Consider the following 26,566-nt stretch of genomic DNA (forward strand, 5'->3'; position numbering starts at 1 on the left):
GAATTTTTCAGGAACTTTTCATGGGGATTTTTGGGAACTTTTCATGGGAATTTTGGTGGGAATTTTTGGGAACTTTTTGTGGGAATTTTCGCGAACTTTTGGCGAACTTTTTGTGTGAATTTTGAGAACTTTTTGTGGGAATTTTTGTGAACTTTTTGTGGGAATTTCTGGGAACTTTTTGTGGGAATTTTCGGGAATTTTTCATGGAATTTTTGTGAACTTTTGGCGAACTTTTCATGGAATTTTTGGAGAATTTTTTTGTGGAATTTTTGGGAACTTAGGTGGGAACTTTTGGTGGCAATTTTTGGGATCTTTTTGTGGGAATTTTTTTTAACTTTTCATGGGAATTTTTGGGAACTTTTGGTGGGAATTTTTGGGGAACTTTTCATGGGGATTTTGGGAACTTTCTGTGGGAATCTTTTGGAACTTTTTGTGGTAATTTCTGGGAACATTTGTGGGAATTTTCGCGAACTTTTCATATGAATTTTCGGCAACTTTTCGGAACATTTTGTGGGAACTTTCGGGGACTTTTCCTGGGGATCTTTGGCGAGAATTTTTACGAACTTTTCGTTCGAACTTTTGTGACCTTTCCATGGTATTTTTGGGGACCTCCCTGTGTTATTTCCTCCCTCCCCAGGTGTACAACGTTTACATGGCCGGGCGCCAGCTGTGCTCCAAACGCTACCGGGAATTCGCCATCCTGCACCAGAACCTGAAGCGGGAGTTCGCCAACTTCACCTTCCCCCGGCTGCCCGGGAAATGGCCCTTCTCCCTGTCGGAGCAGCAGCTGGACGCCCGCAGGAGGGGCCTGGAGGAGTACCTGGAGAAGGGTAAGGCCTTGGGGGCCACAAATGTGTGCTGGGGTCAAAATCCCCTCGGCTCACAGGGAGGAGGGAGTCACAGAGTTGGGTCTCGGCATGAAAGTGCTTGTCACAGATCCCTCGTCCCAAAATTCTTCCTCATCTCGAATTCCATCCTCATCCCAAATCCTTCCTCATTCTGAGTTCCATCCTCATCCCAAAATCCTTCCTCATTCTGAGTTCCATTCTCAGCCCAAATCCTTCCTCATCCTGAGTTCATTCCTCATCCCAAAATCCCTCACCTCAAAATCCCTCCTCATCCCAATCCCTCATCACAAAATCCTTCCTCATCCTCAGTTCACTCCTCGGACCAAAATGCCTCATCCCAAATCCCTGCTCGTCCCAAAATCTTTCATCACAAATCCCTCCTCAGCCCAAAATCCTTCCTCATCCTGAATTCCATCCTCAGCCCAAAATCCCTCAGCTCAAAATTTCTCCTCGTCCCAAAATCCCTCCTCATCCTCAGTTCACTCCTCAGCCCAAAATCCCTCGGCTCACAGGGAGGAGGGAGTCACAGAGTTGGGTCTCGGCATGAAAGTGCTTGTCACAGATCCCTCGTCCCAAAATCCTTCCTCATCCTGAATTCATTCCTCATCCCAAAATCCTTCCTCATTCTGAGTTCCATTCTCAGCCCAAAATCCTTCCTCATCCTGAATTCATTCCTCATCCCAAAATCCTTTACCTCAAAATTCCTGCTCATCCCAAATCCCTCATCACAAAATCCTTCTTCATCCTCAGTTCACTCCTTGGACCAAAATGCCTCATCCCAAATCCCTCCTCAGCCCAAAATCCTTCCTGAATCCTGAATTTCGTCCTCAGCCCAAAATCCCTCAGCTCAAAGTATCTCCTTGTCCCAAATCCCTCGTCCCAAAATCCTCCCTCATCCCGAATTCCATCCTCAGCCCAAAATCCTTCCTCATCCCGAATTCCATCCTCAGCCCAAAATCCTTCCTCATTCTGAGTTCCATTCTCAGCCCAAAATCCCTCAGCTCGGAGTGAGGAGGGAGTCACAGAGTTGGGTCTTAGCACAGAATCGCTCGTCACAAATCCCTCGTCCCAAAATTCTTCCTCATCCTGAATTCATTCCTCATCCCAAAATCCCTCACCTCAAAATTCCTGCTTATCCCAAATCCCTCATCACAAAATCCTTCCTCAGCCCGAATTCCATCCTCAGCCCGAATTCCATCCTCAGCCCAAAATCCCTCACCTCAAAATCCCTCCTCATCCCAAATCCCTCATCACAAAATCCTTCCTCATCCTCAGTTCACTCCTTGGACCAAAATGCCTCATCTCGAATCCCTGCTCGTCCCAAAATCCTTCATCACAAATCCCTCCTCAGCCCAAAATCCTTCCTCATCCCGAATTCCATCCTCAGCCCAAAATCCCTCAGCTCAAAATTTCTCCTCGTCCCAAAATCCCTCCTCATCCTCAGTTCACTCCTCAGCCCAAAATCCCTCGGCTCACAGGGAGGAGGGAGTCACAGAGTTGGGTCTCGGCATGAAAGCGCTCGTCACAGATCCCTCGTCCCAAAATTCTTCCTCATTCTGAGTTCCATTCTCAGCCCAAAATCCTTCCTCATTCTGAGTTCCATTCTCAGCCCAAAATCCTTCCTCATTCTGAGTTCCATTCTCAGCCCAAAATCCTTCCTCATTCTGAATTGCATCCTCAGCCCAAAATCCTTCCTCATCCTGAATTCATTCCTCATCCCCAAATCCTTCCTCATTCTGAGTTCCATTCTCAGCCCAAAATCCTTCCTCATCCTGAGTTCATTCCTCATCCCAAAATCCCTTACCTCAAAATTCCTGCTCATCCCAAATCCCTCATCCCAAAATCCTTCTTCATCCTCAGTTCACTCCTTGGACCAAAATGCCTCATCCCGAATCCCTGCTCGTCCCAAAATCCTTCATCACAAATCCCTCCTCAGCCCAAAATCCTTCCTCATCCCGAATTCCATCCTCAGCCCAAAATCCTTCCTCATTCTGAGTTCCATCCTCAGCCCAAAATCCTTCCTCATTCTGAGTTCCATTCTCAGCCCAAAATCCCTCGGCTCAGAGTGAGGAGGGAGTCACAGAGTTGGGTCTTGGCACAGAATCGCTCGTCACAGATCTGTGCTCGTCCTCATTCGCTCCTCGGACCAAATCCCTCACCTCAAAATTCCTGCTCATCCCAAATCCCTGCTCATTCTAAACCCCTCATCCCAAAATCCTTCCTCAGCCTGAATTCCATCCTCAGCCCAAATCCTCAGCTCAAAATCCCTCCTCGTCCTAAAATCCTTCATCACAAAATCCTTCATCACAAAATTCCTCCTCAGCCCAAATCCCTCACCTTAAAATTCCTGCTCATCCCAAATCCCTGCTCATCCCAAAATCCTTCATCAGAAATCTCTGTTCATCCCAAAATCCTTCATCACAAAATCCCTCCTCATCCCAAATCCCTCGTCACAAAATCCTTCCTCATCCTGAATTCATTCCTCAGCCCAAATCCCTCACCTCAAAATCCCTGCTCATCCCAATCTCTGCTCGTCCCAAAATCCTTCATCACAAAATCCTTCCTCATCCTCAATTCTCTCCTCGGACCAAAATCTCTCAGCTCAGAATCCCTCCTCCTAAAATCCCTCCTCATCCCAAAATCCCTCATCCCAAAATCCCTCCTCATCCCAAATCCTCACCTCAAAATCCCTCCTCATCCCAAAATCCTTCCTCATCCTCAGTTTTCTTCTCGGACCAAAATCCCTCAGCTCAGGATCCCTGCTTGTCCCAAAATCCCCCATCCCAAATCCCCCATCCCAAATCCCCCATCCCAAATCCCTCATCCCAAATCCCCCATCCCAAATCCCCCATCCCAAACCCCCCATCCCAAATCCCTCATCCCAAATCCCTCATCCCAAATCCCCCATCCCAAATCCCCAATCCCAAATCCCCCATCCCCAATCCCCCATCCCAATCCCCATCCCAAATCCCCCATCCCAATCCCCATCCCAAATCCCTCATCCCAAATCCCCATCCCAAATCCCCCATCCCAAATCCCTGCTCATCCCAAATCCTTCCTCACGCCGAACACTGGGGTGGACAGGAGGTGACAGAGGTGACCCAGGGGACAGGAGGTGACAGAGGTGACAGGAGGTGACAGAGGTGACCCAGGGGACACTCAGTCACCTCGGAGAGGGTCTGGATCCATGAGGGGACACCTTGACATGGAGAACACGGGGTTAATGGTGACAGAGGTGACAGGAGGTGACAGAGGTGGCCCAGGGGACAGGAGGTGACAGAGGTGACCCAGGGGCAGGAATCACACCCTCGGGACAATTGGGATGACGGGAAGGGGTTTGCTGGGGTGGCTCTGGAGGGGACAGGGTGACTCCCGTGTGACACCCCCTGTGACACCCCCTGTGACACTGTGTGAACCCCCATGTGACACCCCGTGTGACACCCCCTGTGACACCCCCTGTGACACCCCATGTGACACTGTGTGACACCCCATGTTGACACCCCCTGTGACACTGTGTGACATCCATGTGACACCCCGTGTGACACCCCCTGTGACACCCCCTGTGACACCCCATGTGACACTGTGTGACACCCCATGTGACACCCCTGTGACACTGTGTGACATCCATGTGACACCCCCTGTGACACCCCCTGTGACACCCCCTGTGACACCCCATGTGACACTGTGTGACACCCCGTGTGACACCCCGTGTGACACCCGTGTGACACTGTGTGACACCCCATGTGACACCCCCCTGTGACACTGTGTGACATCCATGTGACACCCGTGTGACACCCCGTGTGACACCCCTGTGACACTGTGTGACATTAATGTGACACCCTGTGTGACACCCGTGTGACACCCCCATGTGACATCCCTGTGTGACACCCCGTATGACACCCGTGTGACACCCGTGTGACACCCCATGTGACACCCCTGTGACACTGTGTGACACCCCATGTGACACTGTGTGACACCCCTCTGTGACACAATGTGACACACCCGTTGACATCCATGTGACACCATGTGACCATGTGTGACATCCCATGTGACATCCCCGTGTGACACCCGTGTGACACCCCCTGTGACACCGTGTGGACACCCCTCTGTGACACGATGTGACACACTCGTGTGACACCCCGTGTGACATCCCCGTGTGACACTGTGTGACATCCATGTGACACCCCGTATTACACCGTGTGACACCGTGTGACACCGTGTGACACCGTGTGACACCGTGTGACACCGTGTGACACCGCGTGACACCCCCTGTGACACTGTGTGACACCCCCATGTGACACCATGTGACACCCCAATGGTACACCATGTGACACCCCCGTGTGACACCCGTGTGACATCCCGGTGTGACACCATGTGACACCCTCTGTGACACGATGTGACACCCCGTGTGACACCCTGTGTGACACTCCCATGTGACACCTGTGTGACACCCCATGTGACATCATGTGACACCGTGTAACACCCGTATGACACCCCAGTGTTACAACCATGTGACACCCCGTGTGACGCCCCGTATGACACCCGTGTGACACCCGTGTGACACCATGTGACACCCTCTGTGACACGATGTGACCCCTGTGTGACATCATGTGACATCCCATGTGACACCTGTGTGACATCCATGTGACACCCCTGTGACACTGTGTGACATCCATGTGACACCCCGTGTGACACGATGTGACACCCCTGTGTGACACCGTGTGACATCCGTGTGACACCATGTGACCCCGTGTGACACCCCGTGTGACATCCGTGTGACATCCCCATGTGACACCGGGTGACACCCCGTATGACACCGTGTGACACCATGTGACACCCCTCTGTGACATGATGTGACCCCTGTGTGACATGATGTGACATCCCCATGTGACACTCGTGTGACATCACCTGTGTGACATCCCCATGTGACACCCCTGTGACACTGTGTGACATTAATGTGACACCTCGTGTGACACCGTGTGACATCCCCATGTGACACCCGTGTGACACCCCGTGTGACACCCCAATGTTACACCATGTGACACCCTGTATGACACCCCGTGTGACCCCGTGTGACATTCCGTGTGTCCCTTAGTGTGCTCCAATCCGGGTCATCGGCGAGAGTGACATCATGCAGGAGTTCCTGTCGGAGTCGGACGAGGTGGGTGACATCATCCCGGGGAATTCCATGGAAAAATCCCTTCCATGGAATGGCCAAGGTGGGAAAAACCCCAAGTGTCCCCAAGGCCACCAAATCCCTGTCCCCAAGTGCCACATCCACGGGGTTTGGGGACAATTCCACACGATTTTGATTCCCTTTTTTGGGAGAGGGGTGGATAATTTTCCCCTTTTTTTCCTCTTTTTTTTGGGGAGGGTGGATAATTTTCCCCATTTTTGGATAATTTTCCCCTTTTTTCGATAATTTTCCCCTTTTTTTGGGAGTGTGGATAATTTTCCCCTTTTTTGGATAATTTTCCCCCTTTTTTGGATAATTTTCCCCCTTTTTTTGGGAGAGGGGTGGATAATTTTCCCCTTTTTTTCCCCTTTTTTTTTTGGGAAGGGTGGATAATTTTCCCCTTTTTTTGGGAAGTGGGGTGGATAATTTTTCCCTTTTTTGGATAATTTCCCCTTTTTTGGGAGTGTGGATAATTATCCCCTTTTTTGGGGGAGGGGGGTTGGAAAATTTTCCCCTTTTTTGGGAGGAGGGTGGATAATTTTCCCTTTTTTTCCCCTTTTTTTGGGACTGGATAATTTCCCCCTTTTTTATGGGAAGGGTGGATAATTTTCCCCCTTTATTTTGGGAGGGGGGTGGATAATTTTCCCCTTTTTTTTGGATAATTTTCCCCTTTTTTTTTGGGAGGGGGGTGGATAATTTTCCCCTTTTTTGGATAATTTTCCCCATTGTTTGGGATAATTTTTCCCCCTTTTTTTTTTGGAGTGTGGATAATTTTCCCCTTTTTTTCCTCTTTTTTTTGGGAGGGGTGGGGATAATTTTCCCCCCTTTTTTTTTTGGAGTGTGGATAATTTCCCCCTTTATTTGGGAGTGGTGGATAATTTTCCCCTTTTTTGGATAATCTTCCCCTTTTTTTGGGGGGGAGGGGTGGATAATTTTCCCCTTTTTTTTTTTTTTGGATAATTTTCCCCCTTTTTTTTGGAGTGTGGATAATTTCCCCCTTTATTTGGGAGTGGTGGATAATTTTCCCCTTTTTTTTGGGAGGGGTGGATAATTTTCTCCTTTTTTGGATAATCTTTCCCTTTTTTTGGATAATTTTCCCTTTTTTTTGGGAGTGTGGATAATTTTCCCCTTCTTTGGGATGGGGATAATTTCCCCTTTTTTATGGGAAGGGTGGATAATTTCCCCCTTTTTTTTGATAATTTTCCCCTTTTTTTGGGAGGGGTGGGGGATAATTTTCCCCTTTTTTTTGGAGTGTGGATAATTTCCCCCTTTTTTTGGGAGGGGTGGATAATTTTCCCCTTTTTTGGATAATCTTCCCCTTTTTTTTTGGGAGGGGTGGATAATTTTCCCCATTTTTTTTGGATAATTTTCCCCATTTTTTTTTGGATAATTTTCCCCCTTTTTTTGGAGGTGTGGATAATTTCCCCCTTTATTTGGGAGTGGTGGATAATTTTCCCCTTATTTGGAGGGGTGGATAATTTTTCCCCTTTTTTGGATAATTTTCCCCCTTTTTTTGGGAGAGGGTGATAATTTTCCCCTTTTTTTTGGGAGTGTGGATAATCTTCCCTTTTTTTGGATAATTTTCCCTTTTTTTTTTTGGGAGGGGTGGGGGATAATTTTCCCGGGTTTTTTTGGGAGTGTGGATAATTTTCCCCTTTTTTTGGGAGTGTGGATAATTTTTCCCCCTTTTTTTGGGAGTGTGGATAATTTTCCCCTTTTTTTGGATAATCTTCTCCTTTTTTTGGGAGGGGGGTGGATAATTTTCCCCTTTTTTGGATAATTTTCCCCTTTTTTTGGGAGGGGGGGATAATTTTCCCCTTTTTTGGATAATTTTCCCCATTGTTTTGGGATAATTTTCCCCCCTTTTTCTTTGGAGTGTGGATAATTTCCCCTTTTCCCCCAGAATTACAACGGGGTCTCGGACGTGGAGCTGCGGGTGGCGCTGCCGGACGTCACCACGGTGACAGTCAGGGTGAAGAAGAACAGCACCACGGACCAGGTGTACCAGGTGAGCCCCTTCCCGCCTGGAACTGCCCCTTCCCACCCGGAATTTCCTCTTTTCCCACCTGGAATTGCCTCTTTTCCTCTGGGTTTTCCTTTTTCCCACCTGGAATTTCCTTTTTCCCACCGGGAATTGCCTCTTTTCCCACCTGGAATTGCCTCTTTTCCCACCTGGATTTCCCATCTTTTCCTCTGGGTTTTCCTTTTTCCCACCCGGAATTTCCTCTTTTCCCTCCTTGATTTTCCTCCTTTTCCCACCTGGAATTTCCTCCTTTTCCCACCTGGATTTTCATCTTTTCCCACGTGGATTTTTCTCTTTTCCCACCTGGAACTTCCATCCTCTCACCTCAGTTCTCCTTTCCCACCTGGATTTTCCATCTTTTCCTCTGGGTTTTCCTTTTTCCCTCCTGGATTTTCCTCCTTTTCCCCACCTGGAATTGCCTCTTCCCATTCGGAATTTCCTTTTTTCTCACCTGGAATTTTCTCTTTTCCCACCTGGAATTTCCTCTTTTCCCACCTGGAATTTCCTTTTTCTCATCGGGAATTTCCTCTTTTTTTCCCACCTGGATTTTTCCTTTTTCCCAACCTGGAATTTCCTGTTTTCTCACCTGGAATTGCCTCTTTCCCAACCTGGAATTTTCTCCTTTTCCCACCTGGAATTTCCTTTTTCTCACCTGGAATTTCCTCTTTTCCTCCTTTTCCCACCTGTATTTTTCCTTTTTCCCACCTGAATTTCCTTTTTTCTCACCTGGAATTTTCTCTTTTCCCACCTGGAATTTCCTCTTTTCCCACCTGGAATTGCCTCTTCCCATTTGGAATTTCCTCTTTTCCCACCTGGAATTGCCTCATTTCCCACCTGGATTTTCCTTTTTACTCACCTGGAATTTCCTCTTTTCCCACCGAGATTTTCCTCCTTTTCCCACCTGGTTTTTTCGTTTTTCCCAACCTGGAATTTCCTTTTTCCCACCTGGAATTGCCTCATTTCCCACCTGGATTTTCCTTTTTCTCACCTGGAATTTCCTCTTTTCCTCCTTTTCCCACCTTTATTTTTCCTTTTTCCCACTGAGATTTTCCTCCTTTTCCCACCTGGTTTTTTCGTTTTTCCCAACCTGGAATTTCCTTTTTCACACCTGGAATTGCCTCTTTCCCAACCTGGAATTTTCTCTTTTCCCACCTGGAATTTCCTTTTTCTCATTGGGAATTTCCTCCTTTTCTCACCTGGATTTTCCTTTTTCCCAACCTGGAATTTCCTTTTTTCTCAGCTGGAATTTTCTCTTTTCCCACCTGGAATTGCCTCTTTTCCCAACCTGGAATTTTCTCTTTTCCCACCTGGAATTTCCTTTTTCTCACCTGGATTTTTCTCCTTTTCCCACCTGGATTTCCCGACCTGGATTTTCCTTTTTCCCACCAGGAATTTTCTCTTTTCCCACCGGGAATTTCCATTCTGACCTGAATTTTTCTCTTTCCCACCTGGAATTTCCTTTTTCCCTGCTGGATTTTCCTCCTTTTCCCACCTGGATTTTCCCACCTGGATTTTCCTCTATTCTCACCTGGAATTTCCATTCTGACCTGGATTTTCCCCTTTTTCCCACCTGAATTCTCCTTTTCCACTTGGATTTTCCATCTTTTCCTCTGGATTTTCCCACAGGGAATTTCCTCCTTTCCCACCTGGAATTGCCCCTTCCCATTCAGAATTGCCTCTTTTCCCACCTGGAATTTCCTTTTTCCCATCGGGAATTTCCTCCGTTTCCACCTGGAATTTCCTTCCCCTCACCTCAGTTTTCCTTTCCCACCTGCAATTTCCATTCCCACATGGATTTTCTTGCTTTTCCCACCTGGAATTTCCTTTTTCCCACCTGGAATTTCCATTCTGACCTGGATTTTCCTCTTTTCCCACCAAGAATTTCCTCCTTTTCCCACCTGGAATTTCCTTTTTTCTCTCACCTGGAATTTTCTCCTTTTCTCACCTGGATTTTCCCACCTGAATTTTCCTCTTTTCCCACCGAGAATTTCTTCTTTTCCCACGTGGAATTTCCTCCTTTTCCCACCCGGATTCTCCTTTTCCACTTGGATTTTCCATGTTTTCCTCTGGGTTTTCCTTTTCCCACCTGCATTTTCCTCCTCTTTCCCACCTGGAATTCCCTTCCCTTCCCCTCAATTCTCCTCTTTCCCACCTGGAATTTCCCCCCATTTTTCGAGGTTTGGGATCCACTGACTCCATGGATTTACAGGGAACAAACCAACCCCAGGAGAATTATAAAAAAAAAATGGATAAAAAAAATTCCCACCAAAAAAGAGCAAGAATTCCAAACCCCTGGGGATATTAAACAGGGATTTGGGTGTGCCCAGGACACTCCTCATGGAATTCCACATGGAGTTTTGGAGATGATCCCAGACAAGAATTTCCAAAACATTTCCAATATTTTTTTGGGGATATTTTTTGGAATCCAGGGGAGGAAAATTAAAAAAAAAAAAACAAACCAACCCCAAGTTGGAAGAAAAACCAAAAAAATCCGAGTTGGAATTTCTGAAAACACCCAAAACCTCAGCAGGGGAAAAAGAGAAGCCCATCTGGGTGTTGGTGGTGGGGTTTTTATTTTTGCTTGGCAGAATTCCAACCGGGTTTTCCGTGGTCAGGGAATTCCCGGGAATGGCGCTGATCCCGTTTTCCCGGCGTTTTCCAGGCGGTGGCTGCCAAGGTGGGCATGGACAGCGTCACCGCCAACTACTTCGCCCTCTTCGAGGTCATCAACCACTCCTTCGGTGAGCCTGGGGTTCCTGAGGGGTTTGGGGAGAGAAAAAATGGGATTGGGAGTGGGAAAATCCCGAATTTTGGGGGTTTTTGGGGATTTTTGGACTCCTAATTTGGGAAAACCCCGTATTTTGGGGGTTTTTGGACTCGTAATTTAAGGTGTTTGCCAATGACTTCATCCTCTTGGAGGTCATCAACCACTCCTTCGGTGAGCCCAGGATTCCTGAGGGGTTTGGGGAGAGAAAAAATGGGATTGGGAATGGGAAAATCCCGAATTTTGGGGGGTTTTGGACTCCTAACTTAAGGGGTCTGTAACGTGTCTTCGAGGTCATCAGCCACAACTTTGGTGATCCTGGAATTCTGAGGGGTTTGGGGGAAAAAATGGGATTGGGAATGAAAAAACCCCGAATTTGGGGGGCTTTTGGGGTTTTTAGGAGTCCTAACTTGGGAACACCCCGAATTTTGGGGTTTTTGGACTCCTAACTTAAGGTGTCTTTCAATTATTTCGCCCTCTTCGAGGTCATCAACCACTCCTTCGGTGAGCCTGGGGTTCCTGAGGGGTTTGGGGGGAAAAAATGGGATTGGGAATGGGAAAAACCCGAATTTTGGGGGTTTTTGGACTCCTAACTTAAGGTGTCTTTCAATTATTTTGCCCTCTTCGAGGTCATCAACCACTCCTGTGGTGATCTTGGAATTCCTGAGGGGTTTGGGGGGAAAAAATGGGATTGGGAATGGGAAAACCCCGAATTTTGGGGGTATTTTGGGGGTTTTTAGGAGTCCTAATTTGGGAAAACCCCGAATTTTAGATGTTTGGGGGCTCCTAATTTAAGGTGTCTTGGAGGTCATCAACCACAACTTTGGTGAGCCCAGGATTCCTGAGGGGTTTAGGGGGAAAAAATGGGATTGGGAATGAAAAAAAACCCAGAATTTGGGGGTTTGGGGGTTTTTAGGAGTCCTAACTTGGGAACACCCCGAATTTTGGGGTTTTTGGACTCCTAACTTAAGGTGTCTTTCAATTATTTTGCCCTCTTCGAGGTCATCAACCACTCCTGTGGTGAGCTTGGAATTCCTGAGGGGTTTGGGGGGAAAAAATGGGATTGGGAATGGGAAAAACCCAAATTTGGGGGGCTTTTGGGGTTTTTAGGAGTCCTAATTTGGGAAAACCCCGAATTTTGGGGGGTTTTTGGGGGTTTTTAGGAGTCCTAACTTGGGGAACACCCCGAATTTTGGGGGTTTTTGGGATTTTAGGGACTCCTAATTTGGGAAAACCCCGTATTTTGGGGGTTTTTTGGACTCGTAATTTAAGGTGTTTGCCAATGACCTTCATCCTCTTGGAGGTCATCAACCACTCCTTCGGTGAGCCTGGGATTCCTGAGGGGTTTGGGGGGAAAAAATGGGATTGGGAATGGGAAAAACCCAAATTTGGGGGGCTTTTGGGGTTTTTAGGAGTCCTAATTTGGGAAAACCCCAAATTTTGGGGGTTTTTGGACTCCTAACTTAAGGTGTCTTTCATTATTTTGCCCTCTTTGAGGTCATCAACCACTCCTTCGGTGAGCCCAGGATTCCTGAGGGTTTGGGGGAAAAAATGGGATTGGGAATGGGAAAACCCCAAATTTTGGGATTCCAGGGGTGTTTTGGTCAATTTGGGATAAATTTAGAAGGACTTGGGGTCATTCTAGAAGGATTTGGGATGAATTTGGAGGATTTAGGAACGATTTTGAATAAATTTGGAGGATTTGGGATAATTTTTAAAGGTTTTGGGATGAATTTGGAGGATTTAGGAGCCATTTTGGAGCCATTCTGGAGCATTTGGGGTCCATTTTGAATAAATTTGGGACAATTTTAAAGGTTTTGGGATGAATTTGGAGGATTTAGGAGCAATTTTGGGGCCATTCTGGAGGATTTGGGGTCCGTTTTGAAGGATTTGGGACAATTTTTGACCGTTCCCTGTAACAAAACCCCATTTCAACGCCGTTTTTTTTCCCTCTCCTCCCTCCCACTCCCCGTCCCCGACATTCCACGACTTCTCCCTGTTTTCCCAGTGCGGAATTTGGCTCCCAACGAGTTCCCCCATAAGCTGAATTACACCTGGGATTTTCGAGATGTTTCTCCCAAACAGATTCCAGGGGGTTTTTGGTCGATTTGGGATCATTTTGGAAGGATTTGGGATATTTTATAAAGGTTTTGGGATGAATTTGGAGGATTTAGGAGCCATTTTGGAGCCATTCTGGAGGATTTGGGGTCAGTTTTGAAGGATTTGGGATAATTTTTAAAGGTTTTGGGATGAATTTGGAGAATTTTGGAGCCATTCTGGAGCCATTCTGGAGCATTTGGGGTCCGTTTTGAATAAATTTGGGATAATTTTTAAAGGATTTGGGATGAATTTGGAGGATTTAGGAGCCATTTTGGAGCCATTCTGGAGGATTTGGGGTCCGTTTTGAAGGATTTGGGATAATTTTTAAAGGTTTTGGGATGAATTTGGAGGATTTGGGATAATTTTTAAAGGTTTTGGGATGAATTTGGAGGATTCAGGAGCCATTTTGGAGCCATTCTGGAGCATTTGGGGTCCGTTTTGAAGGATTTGGGATAATTTTTAAAGGTTTTGGGATGAATTTGGAGGATTCAGGAGCCATTTTGGAGCATTTGGGATCCGTTTTGAAGGATTTGGGACAATTTTTGACCGTTCCCTGTAACAAAACCCCATTTCAACACCGTTTTTTTCCCTCTCCTCCCTCCCACTCCCCGTCCCCGACATTCCACGCCTTCTCCCTGTTTTCCCAGTGCGGAAGCTGGCTCCCAACGAGTTCCCCCACAAGCTGTACGTGCAGAATTACACCTCGGCCGTGCCGGGGACGTGCCTGACGCTGCGCAAGTGGCTCTTCACCACCGAGGAGGAGGCGCTGCTCAACGACAACGACCTGGCCGTGGCCTACTTCTTCCACCAGGTCGGGGATTCCCGGCTGGAATTCCTCTGGAGTTCCTGTTCTGGGGTGGGAAAAGTCCTCAGGAGGGGGTTGGGTCCGTGGCATGATCCAAAGATTGGGAATTCCATGTGTTTTTATGGGATTGGGACACCCCAAAGGTCTCAGGTGAGAAATTCCCAGCTGGAATTCCTGTTCAGGTCAGGAAAAGTCCTCAGAAGGGGGTTGGATCCAAGGGTTGATCCCAGTGTTGGGAATTCCACCTGTTTTATGGGATTGAGGCACCCCAAGGTCCCCAAGTGAGGAATTCCCAGCTGGAATTCCTGTTCAGGTCAGGAAAAGTCCTCAGAAGGGGGTTGTGTCCAAGGGTTGATCCCAGTGTTGGGAATTCCACCTGTTTTATGGGATTGAGGCACCCCAAGGTCCCCAAGTGAGGAATTCCCAGCTGGAATTCCCATTCTGGGTCGGGAAAAATCCTCAAAAGATGGTTGGGTCCAAGGGTTGATCCAAACATTGGGAATTCGACACGTTTTTCTGGCATTGGGGCACCCCAAGGTCCCCAGAAAGGCTCCAGGAGGTGAAGAATTCCCAGCTGGAATTCCTCTGGAATTCTCATTCTGGGTCAGGAAAAGTCCTCAGAAGGGGGTTGTGTCCAAGGGTTGATCCCAACGTTGGGAATTCCACGTGTTTTTATGGGATTGGGGCACCTCAGGGTCCCCAGGTGAGAAATTCCCAGCTGGAATTCCTCTGGAATTCCTGTTCCAAGTCAGGAAAAGTCCTGAGAAGGGGGTTGGGTCTAGGGGTTGATCCCAACGTTGGGAAATCCACACATTTTTATGGGATTGGGACACCCCAAAGGTCTCAGGTGAGGAATTTCCCAGAGAAATTCTCCCTGGTGAGAAATTCCCAGCTGGAATTCCTCTGGAATTCCCATTCTAGGTCAGGAAAAGTCCTCAGAAGGGGGTTGTGTCCAAGGGTTGATCCCAATGTTGGGAATTCCATGTGTTTTTATGGGATTGAGGCACCCTGAGCTCCCTGAAGGGTTCCAGCAGGTGAACAATTCCCGGCTGGAATTCCTCTGGAATTCCTGTTCCAAGTCAGGAAAAGTCCTCAGGAGGGGGTTGGGTCCATGGCATGATCCAAAGATTGGGAATTCGACGTGTTTTTATGGGATTGGGACACCCCAAGTTCCCCAAGTGAGGAATTTCCCAGCTGGAATTCCCATTCTGGGTCGGGAAAAATCCTCAAAAGATGGTTGGGTCCAAGGGTTGATCCAAACATTGGGAATTCGACACGTTTTTCTGGGATTGGGGCACCCCAAGGTCCCCAGAAAGGCTCCAGGAGGTAAAGAGTTCCCAGCTGGAATTCCTCTGGAATTCCCATTCTGGTCAGGAAAAGTCCTTAGTAGGGGGTTGTGTCCAAGGGTTGATCCCAATGTTGGGAATTCCACCTGTTTTATGGGATTGAGGCACCCCAAGGTCCCCAAGTGAGGAATTCCCAGCTGGAATTCCCATTCCGGTCAGGAAAAGTCCTCAGAAGGGGGTTGGGTCTAGGGGTTGATCCCAATGTTGGGAATTCCATGTGTTTTTATGGGATTGAGGCACCTCAGGGTCCCCAGGTGAGAAATTCCCAGCTGGAATTCCTCTGGAATTCCTGTTCCAAGTCAGGAAAAGTCCTCAGGAGGGGGTTGGGTCTAAGGGTTGATCCCAACGTTGGGAAATCCACACATTTTTATGGGATTGGGACACCCCAAAGGTCTCAGGTGAGGAATTTCCCAGAGAAATTCTCCCCGGTGAGAAATTCCCAGCTGGAATTCCTCTGGAATTCTCATTCTGGGTCAGGAAAAGTCCTCAGAAGGGGGTTGGGTCCAAGGGTTGATCCCAATGTTGGGAATTCCAGCCGGTTTTTCTGGGATTGAGGCACTCCCAGAAGCACTCCCAACCCCACTGTCCTTTGGGATTGGGGAGGGAATTCCAGAGGTGAATCCAGCTGGATCCTAAATCCCGGATTTAGAGAATTCCAGGGATGATGATTCCAGAATTCCAGCAGTTTCCCCCTTCCCAAGGAGGAATTTTCCCACCTGGAACAACTTGGAGCCGTTTTCTCTTGGGAAATTTCCCAATTCTCTCATTCCCTGAGCTGAGCCTCTGGAATAAATGGATATAAAACAGATGGAAAATCCGGGATTATCCAATATTTCATCTCCCAGCCGGGATTTTTCCCAATTTCCTCCCTCTGGAAGTGGGAGGAAATTCCTGTTCCATCCCCAAGAAAAAAAAAAAAAAATCCTTTTTTTCCCACCCCAAATTCCCTGAATTTTGTGCCTGGATCATCCTCCCCTGTTCCCAAACATTCCCAAATCCATCCTCTCCTGCCCTCATCCCAAATCCCGGATTTTTCCTGGATTTTTTTCTGTTTTTTTTTTTTTTTTTTTTTTTTTTTGGTGTTTTGTTGTTGTTTTTTTTTTTTTTCCCCTGGATTTTTTCCAGATTTTCCCCCAGATTTTTCCCGAATTTTCCCCGGATTTTCCCCAGATTTTTCCTGAATCTTTTCCAGATTTTTCCCCAGATTTTTCCCCAGATTTTTTCCCGGATTTTCCCTGCATTTTTCCCCCGGATTTCTCCCGGATTTTCCCCACATTTCCCCCCGATTTCCCCCCGATTTCTCCCTGATTTTTCCCATTTTTTCCCAGATATTTCCCGCATTTTTTCCCCGTATTTTCCCCAGATTTTCCCCGGATTTTTCCCAGTTTTTTCCCGTTTTTCCCCCATTCCCAGGCCGTTGACGACGTGAAGAAAGGCTACATCAAAGCCGAGGAGAAATCCTACCAGCTGCAGAAACTCTGCGAGCAGAGGAAGATGGTCATGGTGAGTTTTCCCGAGGTTTTCCCGGGAATGCTGCCGGGGGGAGGCTCTGCCATGGGGAAATCCATGGAATTCCCCAGCCCTGGGAGTGTCCCAGGAACCGCCTGGGATAACGGGAATGTCGCTGCCGGGGGATGGATCAGCTTTGAGCTCTTCCCAGATTCCCGTCCCGGGATAAGCTGGGGGCTTGGGGTTGGATTTTTGGGATTTTTGGGATAGGTTGGATATTTGGGATACACTGGGTGCTTGGAATTGGATTTTTGGGAAAAGCTGGATTTTTGGGATAGGTTGGATATTTGGGATAAATTGGATATTTGGGATAGGTTGGATATCTGGGATTGGATGTTTGGGATAAGTTGGGTTTTTGGGATAAATTGGATATTTGGGATTGGATTTTTGGGATAGGTTGGCTAGCTGGGATTGGATATTTGGGAAAAGCTGGATATTTGGGAAAAGGTTGGATTTTTGGGATAGATTGAGTGTTTGGGATAAATTGGATATTTGGGATAGATTGGATATTTGGGATAGGATATTTGGAATAGGTTGGCTAGCTGGGATTGGATATTTGGGAAAAGCTGGATATTTGGGAAAAGGTTGGATATTTGGGATACGCTGGGTGCTTGGAATTGGATTTTTGGGAAAAGGTTGGATTTTTGGGATAGGTTGGATATTTGGGATAGATTGGATTTTTGGGATAGGTTGGCTAGCTGGGATTGGATATTTGGGAAAAGGTTGGGTTTTTGGGATAGGTTGGGTATTTGGGATAAATTTGATTTTTAGGATAAATTGGATTTTTGGGATAGGTTGGATATCTGGGATTGGATATTTGGGAAAAGCTGGATTTTTGGGATAGGTTGGATATTGAGATAGGATATTTGGGATAGACTGGATATTTGGGGTTGGATATTTGGGATAAATTGGATATTTGGGAAAAGGTTGGGGTTTTGGGATAGGTTGGGTGCTTGGAATTGGATTTTTGGGAAAAGGTTGGATTTGGGGGATAGATTGGGTGTTTGGGATAAATTGGATATTTGGGATTGGATTTTTGGGATAGGCTGGATATTTGGGATAGGTTAGGTGTTTGGGATTGGATGTTTGGGATAAATTGGATATTTGAGGTAAATTGGATATTTGGGATAGGTTGGATATCTGGGATTGATGTTTGGGATAAGGTTGTGTTTTTGGGATAGGTTGGATATTTGGGATAAATTGGATATTTGGGAAAAGGTTGGATTTTTGGGATAGGTTGGGTATTTGGGATAGGCTGGATATTTGGGATAAATTGAGTATTTGGGATAGATTGGATATTTGGGATAGATTGGATATTGGAATAGGGTTTTTGGGATAGGTTGGATTTTTGGGATAGGCTGGATATTTGTGATAGGTTGGATATTTGGGATAAATTGGATATTTGGGATTGGATATCTGGGATAGGATATTTGGGAAAAGCTGGATTTTTGGGATAGGTTGGGTGAATTCTCTGGTGCCCCAGTCAATCCCTGTGAATTTCCTGGGATCCCAGTGAATCCCAGAATCTCGATGGATTCCTTGGAATCCTGGTGACTCCCGGTGAATCTCCTGGAATCCTGGTGACTCCCTGAGATCCCAGTAAATCCCTGGGAATCCCGGTGACTCCCTGGAATCCCGATGGCTCCCTGGGGTCCCGGTGAATCCTGGTGAATTCACGTGAATCCTGATGGATCCCGGTGACCCCCTGGGATCCTTGGGATGCCCTGGGATCCCTGTGAATTCCCTGGGATCCCAGTGGATCCCAGTGACCCCCTGGAATCCTGATGGATCCCGGGGAATCCTGGTAAATCCCTGGAATCCCAGTGACCCCCTGGAATCTTGGTGACTCCCGGTGAATCCCCTGGAATCCTGGTAAATTGTGGGATCCCTGTGACCCCCTGGAATCCTGGGGGATCCCTGTGACCCCCTGGAATCCCAGTGACTCCCGGGGAATCCCTGTGACCCCTGGAATCCTGGTGAATCCCTGTGAATCCCCTGGAATCCCTGTGACCCCCTGGGATCCCGGTGAATCTCTGTGACCCCCTGGAATCCTTGGGATGCCCTGGGATCCCTGTGAATTTCCTGGAATCCTGGTGACTCCCGGTGAATCCCCTGGAATCCTGGTAAATCGTGGGATCCCAGTGACCCCCTGGGATCCTGGTGAATCCCTGGGATCCCTGTGACCCCCTGGAATCCTTGGGATGCCCTGGGATCCCTGTGAATTCCCTGGGATCCTAGTGGATCCCTGTGACCCCCTGGAATCCTGCTGGATCCCTGTGACCCCCTGGGATCCCGGTGACTCCCGGGGAATCCTGGTAAATCCCTGGGATCCCTGTGACCCCCTGGAATCCTGGTGGATCCCAGTGACCCCCTGGGATCCCGGTGAATCTCTGTGACCCCCTGGGATCCTTGTGACTCCCAGTGAATCCCTGTGACCCCTGGAATCCTGGTGAATCCCTGTGAATCCCCTGGAATCCCGGTGACCCCCTGGAATCCCGGTGAATCCCTGGAATCCCTGTGACCCCCTGGGATCCCGGTGACCCCCTGGAATCCCGGTGACCCCCTGGGATCCCGGTGACCCCCTGGGATCCTGGCAAATCCCGGTGACCCCCTGGAATCCCGGTGAATCCCTGGAATCCCGGTGACCCCCTGGGATCCCGGTGAATCCCTGGGATCCCGTGTCCCCGCAGTACCTGACGATGCTGCGCACGTGTGAAGGCTACAACGAGATCACCTTCCCTCACTGCTCGTGCGACTCGCGCCGCAAGGGACACGTCATCTCTGCCATCAGCATCCGCCACTTCAAACTGCACGCCTGCACCGAGGAGGGGCAGCTGGAGGTGAGCCCACCCTCAGAGCGCCCCTGATCCCAAATCCTGGGGGTGTCACCCTGTCCTGATCCCAAATCCTGGGGGTGTCACCCTGTCCTGATCCCAAAGCCTGGGGGTGTCACCCTGTCCTGAGCCCAAATCCTGGGGGTGTCACCCTGTCCTGAGCCCAAATCCTGGGGGTGTCACCCTGTCCTGGGCCCAATCCTGGGGGTGTCACCCTGTCCTGGTCCCAAATCCTGGGGGTGTCACCCTGTCCTGATCCCAAAGCCTGGGGGTGTCACCCTGTCCTAATCCCAAATCCTGGGGGTGTCACCCTGTCCTGAGCCCAAATCCTGGAGTTGTCACCCTGTCCTGATCCCAAAGCCTGGGGGTGTCACCCTGTCCTGAGCCCAAATCCCACAGTTCCTACCTCATCCTGAGCCCAAATTCTGGAATTATCACCTCGTCCTGGGCCAAATCCTGGAGTTGTCACCCTGTCCTGGGCCAGGTCCTGGGGGTGTCACCCTGTCCTGGGCCAAATCCTGGAATTATCACCTCATCCTGAGGTCAAATTCTGGAATTATCACCTCGTCCTGAGCCCAAATCCCACAGGTCTCACCCCGTTCTGAGTCCCACCACCTTGGAGCTGCGCCCTCCCAAAGCCCTGGGATCGTCCCCAAATCCCTGGGATTGTCCCCGAAGCTCTGAGATCATCCTCAAAGTCCTAGACTTGTCCCCAAAGCTCTGAGATTGTCCCCAGAGCCCCAGGATTGTCCCTAGAGCTCTGAGATTGTCCCCGGAGCCCCAGGATTGTCCCCAGAGCTCTGAGATTGTCCCCGGAGCCCCAGGATTGTCCCTAGAGCTCTGAGATTGTCCCCGGAGCCCCAGGATTGTCCCCAGAGCTCTGAGATTGTCCCCGGAGCCCCAGGATTGTCCCCGGAGCCCCAGGATTGTCCCCGGAGCCCCAGGATTGTCCCCAGAGCTCTGAGATTGTCCCCGGAGCCCCAGGATTGTCCCCGGAGCCCCAGGATTGTCCCTAGAGCTCTGAGATTGTCCCCGGAGCCCCAGGATTGTCCCCGGAGCCCCAGGATTGTCCCTAAAGCTCTGGGATAGTCCCCAGAACCCTGGGATTGTCCCTGAGCTCACAGCCTGGGTCTTTCACCATCGCTGTGTCCCCAGATCCCTGGGATCATCCCAACTCCCTGGAATTTACCCTGGGACCATCCCAATTCCCAGAAATTTACCCTGGGACCGTCCCTGACCTCACACCTTTGGGTTTGGGACAGATTGGGTTGGGAATTCCAGAACCAGGTGACCCTGGCTGATTTGTGTTGAGATTCCCAGGTGATCCCTGGCTGATTTGGGTTGAAAATTCAGAACCAGGTGACCCTGGCAGATTTGGGGTGGGAATTCCCAGATGATTCCAGCTGAGTGGGTTGGAATTCCAGAACCAGGTGACCCTGGCTGATTTGGGGTGGGGATTCCAGAACCAGTTGATCCCAGCTGAGTGGGTTGAGATCCCAGGTGACCCCAGCTGATTTGTTGGCATTCCAGAACCAGGTGATCCCAGCTGATTTGGGTGGGAATTTCAGAACCAGGTGACCCCAGCTGGTTTGGGGTGGGAATTCCCACAGAACCAGGTGATCCTGGCCTATTTGGGTTGGGAATCCCAGGTGACCCTGGCTGATTTGGGTTGAAAATTCAGAACCAGGTGATCCTGGCTGATTTGGGTTGGGAATTTCAGAACCAGTTGATCCCAGCTGAGTGAGTTGAGAATTCCCAGATGATCCCGGCTGATTTGGGTGGGAATTCCAGAACCAGTTGATCCCAGCTGAGTGGGTTGAGATCCCAGGTGATCCCGGCTGATCTGTTGGCATTCCAGAACCAGATGATCCTGGCTGATTCGGGTTGGGAATTTCAGAACCAGGTGACCCCAGCTGGTTTGGGGTGGGAATTCCCACAGAACCAGGTGATCCTGGCCTATTTGGGTTGGGATTCCCAGGTGATCCCAGCTGATTTGGGTGGGAATTCCAGGTGATCCCATCTGATTTGGGTGGGAATTCCAGAACCAGGTGATCCCAGCTGATTTGTGTTGAGATTCCCAGGTGATCCCTGGCTGATTTGGGTGGGAATTCCAGAACCAGGTGATCCCATCTGATTTGGGTTGGGAATTTCAGAACCAGTTGATCCCAGCTGAGTGGGTTGAGATTCCCAGTTGATCCCAGCTGATTTGTTGACATTCCAGAACCAGTTGATCCCGGCTGATTTGGGTGGGAATTCCAGAACCAGGTGATCCCAGCTGATTTGTGTTGAGATTCCCAGGTGATCCCTGGCTGATTTGGGTTGAAAATTCAGAACCAGGTGACCCTGGCAGATTTGGGGTGGGAATTCCCAGATGATTCCAGCTGAGTGGGTTGGAATTCCAGAACCAGGTGACCCTGGCTGATTTGGGGTGGGGATTCCAGAACCAGTTGATCCCAGCTGAGTGGGTTGAGATCCCAGGTGACCCCAGCTGATTTGTTGGCATTCCAGAACCAGGTGATCCCAGCTGATTTGGGTGGGAATTCCAGAACCAGGTGACCCCAGCTGGTTTGGGGTGGGAATTCCCACAGAACCAGGTGATCCTGGCCTATTTGGGTTGGGAATTCCCAGGTGATCCCGGCTGATTTGGGTGGGGATTCCAGAACCAGGTGATCCCAGCTGAGTGGGTTGAGATTCCCAGTTGATCCCAGCTGATTTGTTGACATTCCAGAACCAGTTGATCCCAGCTGAGTGGGTTGGGAATGCCAGGTGACCCCGGCTGATTTGTTGGCATTCCAGAACCAGATGATCCTGGCTGATTTGGGTTGGGAATTGCAGAACCAGGTGACCCCAGCTGGTTTGGGGTGGGAATTCCCACAGAACCAGGTGATCCTGGCCTATTTGGGTTGGGATTCCCAGTTGATCCCAGCTGATTTGGGTGGGAATTCCAGGTGATCCCATCTGATTTGGGTTGGGAATTCCAGAACCAGGTGATCCCAGCTGATTTGTGTTGAGATTCCCAGGTGATCCCTGGCTGATTTGGGTTGGGAATTTCAGAACCAGTTGATCCCAGCTGAGTGGGTTGAGATTCCCAGGTGATCCTGGCTGGTTTGGATTGGGAATTCCCAGTTGATCCCAGCTGATTTGGGTGGGAATTCCAGAACCAGTTGATCCCAGCTGAGTGAGTTGGGAATGCCAGGTGACCCCGGCTGATTTGGGTGGGAAATTCAGAACCAGTTGATCCCAGCTGAGTGGGTTGGGAATCCCAGGTGATCCCGGCTGATCTGTTGGCATTCCAGAACCAGGTGATCGCGTTCCAGTGGGAGGAGATGCAGCGCTGGGACACGGACGAGGAGGGCATGGCCTTCTGCTTCGAGTACGCGCGCGCCGAGAAGAAACCGCGCTGGGTCAAGATCTTCACCCCCTACGTGAGTGTGCTGAGCATCCCACCCGGAATTCCTGGGGATTCCACCCGGGAATTCCCTCAGATCCCGTCAGGAATTCACTCAGATCCTGCCAGGAATTCACTCAGGTCCCGTCAGGAATTCCCTCAGATCCCGTCAGGAATTCCCTCAGATCCTGCCAGGAATTCACTCAGATCCTGCCAGGAATTCCCTCAGATCCCGTCAGGAATTCCCTCAGATCTCGTCAAGAATTCACTCAGATCTTGTCAGGAATTCCCTCAGATCCCGTCAGGAATTCCCTCAGATTCCACCCAGGATTCCTGCAGAACCCATCAGGAATTCCCTCAGATCCTGCCTGGAATTCCCTCAGATTCCACACAGAATTCCCTCAGATCCTGCCCGGAATTCCTGTGGATCCCAGCTGGAATTCCTTCAAATCCCGGCTGAAATTCCTTCAAATCCTGCCCAGAATTTCTTCAAATCCTGCCCGGAATTCCCGCAGATCCCGCCTGGAATTCCCTCAGATCCCATCAGGAATTCCCACAAATCCTGCCAGGAATTCCCACAGATCCCACCCAGAATTCCCACAGATCCTGGCTGGAATTCCTTGAAATCCTGCCAGGAATTCCCTCAGATCCCACCCAGGATTCCCTCAGATCCCACCCAGGATTCCTGCGGATCCCGCCTGGAATTCCTGTGGATCCCGGCTAGAATTCCTTCAAATCCTGCCCGGAATTCCCTCAGATCCCTCCTGGAATTCCCACAAATCCTGCCTGGAATTCACTCAGATCCCACCTGGAATTCCTGCAGATCCTCCCCAGGATTCCTGCAGATTCTGCCTGGAATTCCTGCGGATCCTGCCCGGGGTTCCTGCGGATCCCGCCTGGAATTCCTTCAAATCCCACCCGGAATTTCCACAGATCCCACCCAGAATTCCCACAGATCCTGGCCGGAATTCCTTCAAATCCTACCAGGAATTCCCTCAGATCCCACCTGGAATTCTCTCAGATCCTGCCCAGGATTCCCTCAGATCCCCCAGAATTCCTTTTAAATCCCACCTGGAATTCCTCGGGAACGGGATCAGGAGTGTCCCTGGAATTCCCTGGGAACTGATCCCAGAGACTGATCCTGCCCTGGAACTTCTGGCTCCTTCCTGGAGCTCCTGATCCCTCCCTGGAATTCCTGATTCCTCCCTGGAATTCCTGATTCCTCCCTGGAGTTCCTGATTCCCCCCTGAGGTGCCCAGAATTCCCGACTCCTCCCCAAATCTCCCGTTTTTCCCGGGATTTTCCCCGATTCCCGTTTTTTCCCCCGGCAGTTCAATTACATGCACGAGTGCTTCGAGCGAGTGTTCTGCGAGCTCAAGTGGAGGAAGGAGGTGAGAATTCCCAAACTTTTCCCTTTTCCTGGCCGGAGATGCTCCTCCTGCTCCGGGAATGGGGAATCCCACAGGGAATGGGGAATCCTGGGATGGGGAAGGTTCATGGAGCGGCTGGAAAAAGGAGCTGCAGGGGCTGGGAAAAGGCTCCTGGAGCTGGGAATGGCCTGGGATAAACCTGGGATAAATCTGGGAATGGCCTGAGAAAAACGTGGGATAGACCTGGGATAAATCTGGGATAAACCTGAGAATGACCTGGGATAAATCTGGGATAAACCTGGAATGACCTGGGATAAATCTGGGAATGACCTGGGATAAAGCTGGGATAAATCTGGGATAAACCTGGGAATGGCCTGGGATAAAGCTGGGATAAATCTGGGAATGGCCTGAGAAAAACGTGGGATAGACCTGGGATAAATCTGGGATAAACCTGAGAATGGCCTGGGATAAATCTGGGATAAACCTGGGAATGACCTGGGATAAAGCTGGGATAAACCTGGGAATGACCTGGGATAAATCTGGGATAAATCTGGGATAAACCTGGGAATAAGATGGGATAAATCTGGGAATGACCTGGGATTGGAATTGGGGTTGGAATCAGAATTGAATTGGGATTGGGGTTGGGGTTGAAATCAGAATTGGGATTGAAATGGGAATTGGGATTGGAATTGGAATGGAAATTGGGATTGGGATTGAAATTGGAATTTAAATTGGGATTGAAACTGGAATTGAAATTGGAATCGGAATTGAGATCAGAATTGGAATTGGAATTGGGATTGAAATTGCAATTGGGATTGGGATTTGAATTTAAATTGGGATTGAAACTGGGATCAGCATTGAAACTGGGATCAGGATTGGGATTGGGATTGAAATGGGAATTGGAATTGGGATTGAAATGGGAATTGGGATCGGGATTGGAATTGGGATTTAAATTGGGATTGGATTCAGAATTGGAATTGGGATTTGAATTTGAATTGGGATTGCAATTGGAATTGGAATTGTGATTGAAATCAGAATTGGGATTGGAATTGGGATTGAGATTTGGGGTTGGGATTGAAATTGAAATTGGAATTGAAATCAGAATTGGGATTGGAATCAGGATTGAAATTGGAATTGGAATTGGGATTGCAGTTGGGATTGAGATTTGAATTGGATTTAGGATTGGGATTGAAACTGGGACTGAGATTGAAATCAGAATTGAGATTGGCATTGGGATTGGGATTGGAATTTGAATTTAAATTGGGATTGAAACTGGGATCAGAATTGGAATTGGGATTGGAATTGCAATTGGAATTGGGATTGGAATGGGAATTGGGATTGGGATTGAAATCAGAATTGGGATTGGGATTGAAATCAGAATTGGGATTGCAGTTGGGATTGAGATTTGGATTTGGGATTGGGATTGAAATGGGAATTGGGATTGGAATGGGAATTGGGAATGGAATTGGGATTGCAGTTGGGATTGAGATTTGGGATTGGGATTGGGATTGAAATCAGAATTGGGATTGGGATTGAAATGGGAATTGGGATTGGAATTGGGATTGCAGTTGGGATTGAGATTTGGGGTTGGGATTGGGATTGAAATCGGAATTGGGATCGGGGTCAGGACTCTCCAGGTGTGTCCCACCCCGTGCTGGAGCCATTCCCAGCTCTCCTCAGCCCCACTTTACCTGGAATTCTGCCCTTTTCCCTCTGGGAATCCCAGGGGGGTTCTGCCACCTTCACCTTGTCCCTTCTCCTTCTTTTCCAGAACCTTTTCCAGCTGGTCAGGTCACAGCAAAGGGACGCTGCCACTTAACCCCGGCACCTTTCCCTTCAACCCCCCAATTATCCATTATTGTATTAAAGCCCCACCCCAAAACTAAATCTCATTAATTCCAAATCCATCCGCGCCCCCGTCGTCTTTAGGGAATTCCAGAAGGAGAAAAAAACACCGAAACAAAACAAAACAAAACAAAAAAAAAATTGGGAAAAATCCACCTGAAGGGGCTCCGTTTTTCCCACTCGGATCCAGCTTCAGGCTGGGAAATTTTGGGAATATTTTTTTTTTTTTTAATTTTACCACTGGAATTTAAAACAAATTTTTTTGTTGTTGTTTCTGGCGGGTCAGACGTGGAAAAATAGGGGGAAAAAAAAAAAAGCAGGAAAATCCATTTTTTCCTATTTTTGAACTGGATTTTTCCATGGATGAGCAGCTTCCAGAAGAAAAAATAAAAATCACCTGGAAAATCCGTTTTTCCCTATTTTTGAATGGGATTTTTCCACAAATCCAGAGGTTGGGATGTTCCCAGGAGGAAAAATCACCTGGAAAATCCAGTTGGGTTTTTTTTTCTCCCCCTGGTTTAAATGGGATTTTTCCATGTTTTTGAGAGGCAGAAAATC

The 26,566-nt window shown here is 48.8% G+C and overlaps 1 protein-coding gene across 1 annotated transcript; it reads left to right on the forward strand.

The window, feature by feature from the left end:
- The first annotated feature begins 387 nt into the window (after nucleotides 1-387).
- On the forward strand, nucleotides 388-26,011 carry SNX27 (sorting nexin 27). The gene is given in 12 exon segments (XM_066340452.1): nucleotides 388-435; nucleotides 638-830; nucleotides 5,944-5,951; nucleotides 5,953-6,009; nucleotides 7,928-8,032; nucleotides 10,710-10,788; nucleotides 13,559-13,722; nucleotides 16,476-16,565; nucleotides 19,262-19,411; nucleotides 22,702-22,830; nucleotides 24,125-24,184; nucleotides 25,935-26,011. Coding segments are annotated over 12 exon segments (1,131 nt in total). The 3' UTR covers nucleotides 25,983-26,011.
- The last annotated feature ends 555 nt before the right edge of the window (nucleotides 26,012-26,566 follow it).

Source organism: Sylvia atricapilla, unplaced genomic scaffold (assembly GCF_009819655.1).
Source record: "Sylvia atricapilla isolate bSylAtr1 unplaced genomic scaffold, bSylAtr1.pri scaffold_86_arrow_ctg1, whole genome shotgun sequence".
Taxonomy (NCBI): Eukaryota; Metazoa; Chordata; class Aves; order Passeriformes; family Sylviidae; genus Sylvia; species Sylvia atricapilla.